Source organism: Sinocyclocheilus rhinocerous, unplaced genomic scaffold (assembly GCF_001515625.1).
Source record: "Sinocyclocheilus rhinocerous isolate Xijiao unplaced genomic scaffold, SAMN03320098_v1.1 scaffold618, whole genome shotgun sequence".
NCBI lineage: Eukaryota > Metazoa > Chordata > Actinopteri > Cypriniformes > Cyprinidae > Sinocyclocheilus > Sinocyclocheilus rhinocerous.
In genome coordinates this window covers 91,387-95,403 of record NW_015633530.1, presented here as the reverse complement: position 1 = coordinate 95,403, position 4,017 = coordinate 91,387, and the positions used below count along the sequence as shown (strand labels likewise).

General features: G+C 46.2%; 1 protein-coding gene across 1 annotated transcript in view; it reads right to left on the bottom strand.

Moving 5' to 3' along the window:
• Nucleotides 1–225: 225 nt before the first annotated feature.
• The window catches only part of LOC107744213 (leucine-rich repeat and immunoglobulin-like domain-containing nogo receptor-interacting protein 1), a 6,901-nt gene continuing 3,109 nt past the window's right edge, over nt 226–4,017 (bottom strand). The window contains exons 2-3 of the mRNA XM_016557737.1: nt 3,596–3,670; nt 226–2,198 (exon numbers count right to left, since the gene is read on the bottom strand). Coding sequence (XP_016413223.1) covers nt 372–2,186 — 1,815 coding nt within the window. The 5' untranslated portion in view covers nt 2,187–2,198; nt 3,596–3,670 and the 3' untranslated portion in view covers nt 226–371. The remainder of the gene's footprint in view (nt 2,199–3,595; nt 3,671–4,017) is intronic.

The following is a 4,017-nucleotide window of genomic DNA, read 5'->3' as shown; positions in this document are numbered from 1 at the left end:
GAGGAGGGAGCGGAAGAAAACTCTCCAATTGTATGACTTTGGACTGCAGTACTCATTTCAACCACTAGCTGTCAATATTACATACCGCACCTTTAAAATTAGGAACAAATGTCTGCCAATGAGATCTGAAAAATCATCCTGTTTACCCTCTGAATTAGCCAATTCTTAATGTCCCAATGGCAGATATTTGTTCTTGTTTTAAGCACTCACTTCTTCTTTTTAAGAATGTTTGTACTGGGAAACAAGACAAAAAGCAATATTGTGCAGTGACCAACATTCAGACAAGTTTCATACATCTTACCCTCATGCTGAAGCTTATGGGAAAACTCTGGATATCTAGTAGCACCTCAAACATCGCATGCTTGTAGTTTTCAGATCATCTTCATCATGGTGAACCTGCCCGTCTCCATAGTCGTGCGTCCGCCTCCAGACGCCGTCGCAGCGCTGCGCGGCACGAAGTTGATAGTTGCCGTGTGTTTGATCTGCCCTTTGCTCTGACTCCAGAAAAACATGAAGATGAAACAGACGGCCACCGAGCTCAGGAACGACAGGAACCCCATGGTAACCGCGATCACCAGCGTCTTCACGTCGAACGGAAACGGCTGCGATCCGTTGACCGCTGCTTGCCCGGACGCGAAGCTCCAGCCTTCCAGAAAGAACGATCCGGAGCGGTTGCGAGCGGACGCCGGAAACCCTCGCACCCGCAGGCTCACCGAGATGCTGTCGTTCCCCGCGGCATTCGAAGCGATGCACAGATAGTACCCACTATCCTGTACCTGCGCGTAACGCACCTCGAGTGTCCCGTTGGCGAGCGTGCGAATCCGGCCCGAGCCGGTGAGCACCGAGCGTTTGGGATTCAGCCAAATAATCGACGGCGCCGGGTCTCCGTCGGCCGCGCAGAAGAACAACACCGTATGGCCTTCGTCCGTCCGAACGTCTTGCGGTTTACGAGTAAGGATGCGAGCCTGCCGGCAGGTGAACACCCTGGGAATCTCAGCCTCCGTAAAGTCACCGAAAGTCCTGCCTTGCACCTGCACAGGTGTGACACAAGCTGGCGAGCGCCCTTCGGAGCGAAACCACGGGCGTCTGCGCATCACCCAGAGAAGCCGGCAATCGCACGCCAACGGGTTCCCGTCCAACCGAAGGACCTCTAAAGCAGCGACCGAGTGGAAGGCCGACACCTCCAGGGTCGCCAGGCGGTTCTCCGACACGTTGAGGAGCCGGAAAAATGCGAGGTTGCGGAAAGCGCCAGGCTCTATTCGTAGGAGCCCAGCACCGACTAGATGCAGCTCTTGGAGTCGTAGCAAATCCCCAAGGATGTTGGAAAGGATGGCGGTGATTGGGTTGTAGGACAAGTCCAGGTATCGCAAGTAGACGAGGTGATGCAGCGGGGAATACGGTACGGTGCTCAGGTTGCAGTGGCTCAGCGTCAACGATGTGAGATTGAGTCCGAACAGACTGTTGGCGGCCAACGAGTCCAACCAAGGACAGTGAGTCACCTGCAGATCCCGCAAGCGTCCCAGCTGGCGGAACGAGTTGTTGGGAAGCGTCGTGAGTCCGAGTCTGCGGAAGCGCAGCTGCATGAGTCCGGTGAGCTGCGACAGGGCTTCGATCGGCACCGACGTCAGGTTGCACCGGTCGAGGTTCAGCTCCTGCAGGTTGGCCAGGCCACTGAAGGCGCGGCTGGAGATGAACACCAGGTCGTTCTCGCTGGCCTCCAGCTTCTGGAGACTCGGCATCTCGCGGAACATGTCGTCCAGGAACACCAAGATCTCATTCTGGCTGATGTCCAGAAACTGAATGTTGGGGAGGCCGGAAAAGGCTCCGACCGGGATGATCTTCAGCCGGTTGTTGGATAATCTGAGTGCGAGGAGTTTCTGCAGGCCGGCGAAGGCTTCGACCTCGATCCCTGTCAGCTCGTTATCGCTGAGGTCCAGCTCGCGTAACTGTGTCAGGCCGGAGAACTGCCGCCTGGACAGAGTCTTTAAGTGGTTACCGGTCAAGTTAAGCATCTGGGTGTTGTCAGGAACGCCCGTGGGAACGGAAGACAGTTGTCTTGATGAACAGTTCGCTATCAGAAGCTTTGGCAAACAGTCGCAGCGCTTCGCGCAGGGCGCTGATAAAGCCACTACCCACTGGAGGACCACCCACCAGTACAGCCTCCTCCAATCAGCAGCCACACACATCTGGAGACCCGCCTACAAGGGAAAGATTGCAGTTTCAACTTTTGAATCTAAACATTGATACTATGTTTGCTAGTAGAAATTCTCAACATTGCGCAGGTTGACTTTTTTGGCTCAGCACAAAGAGAAATATAGTCAATACTTTTTTTTCATATTCTGAAATATTTTTGGATGTTTAAAGTCTAGTTTGACCGCATGACTACTCTGCTAATTAATTATGATGTATGCATGGTCAAACCCTTGGGTTATTATAATTAACCAAAGCTAAAACCATTAAAAAATTTTTTTTTAAATGTTTGTTACTTGAAATAAAATAAACTTGCTCTGAACTTGCTCTATGTGAGAAGTGCAAAAAAGCTGCTCCCTGATGAAACCCACTATTGAATAAAACAGGAGAATGCTTTAAAATGTTGTTAGGCCTGTCAGTTTAACATATTTAGTGTGATTGTTTAAAAAATACATACAGATTATGATTTGTATATATATTGCTGTTCAAAAGTTTGGGATCAGTAAGATTTCTAATGTGTTTTAAAGAAGTCTCTTCTGCTCGTCAAGGCTGCATTTATTTGATCAGAAATACAGAAAAAAAAACAGTAATATTGTGAAATATTATTACAATTTAATATAATGGTTTTCTATTTTAATATACATTAAACTGTAATTTATTTCTGTGATGCGCAGCTGTATTTTCAGCATCATTACTCCAGTCTTCAGTGTCACATGATCTTCAGAAATCATTCTAATATGCTGATTTGCTGCTCGAGAAACATTTCTGATTATTATCAATGTTGAACACAGTTGTGCCGCTTTAAAAAATACACTTTTATTCATCAAGGACGCTCAAAAGTGACAGTAAATACATTTATAATGTTACGAAAGATTTCTATTTCAAATAAAAGCTGCTCTTTTGAACTTTCTGTTCATCTGAATCCTGAAAAATAAAATGTATCAGTTTCCACAGAAATATTGATAACATTGATAAAAATCAGAAATGTTTGTTGAGCAGCAAATCAGCATATTATACTGATTTCTGAAGATCATGTGCCACTGAAGACTGGAGTAATGATGCTGAAAATACAGCTTTGATCACAGAAATACATTACAGTTTAACAGACATTCACATAGAAAACAGCTGTTTTACATTGTAATAATTTTTCATAATATTATTGTTTTTTCTGAATAAAAAAATGCAGCCTTGCTGAGCAGAAGAGACTTTAAAAAACATTAAAAATCGTTGATTTGAACGGCAGGAGTGATAAACTGATGCTCAGTAATGATTTCTCAACACTGACTTGCAATTAAATAATATTGCATATGTAATAAATTTTATTGAATTAAAATTTTTATTTAAAGTCTATATAGCCTGAAAAGGGGAATAAATCACATATCAGTCAATCTGTGCAAACACTCACCAGCTGGCAGAGGGGCTGCTCCTTCTCATTACCAACAATTACCAAAGAAAGTCTCTCTGATCGCCCACTCACAGCCTAGAGAGAGAGTGTGTGAGGGAGAGAGTGTGTGAGGGAGAGAGAGAGAGTGTGTGAGGGAGAGAGAGAGAGAGAGTTAGTTCAACGCTTCAGATTTCACATGTGCAAGTCATGTTAATACTGGACCGGCTGGCTGCATGTTTTCACACATAAAAGCATCCTGAGTTTGAGATCGTAACGTGATCATGTGGACTCAGATTCACTGAGAGGTCAGAGGTCAGAACAAGAGCTCTCCTTGCTCTCCGGATCTGTTCATGAGTCTGAAGGCGGCCCGGCGGGAGTCGTTCACGCGTGCAGGAGGAACAGATGCATGATCAGAGAGCGTGTGTGTGTCTCTGTGGGATCGT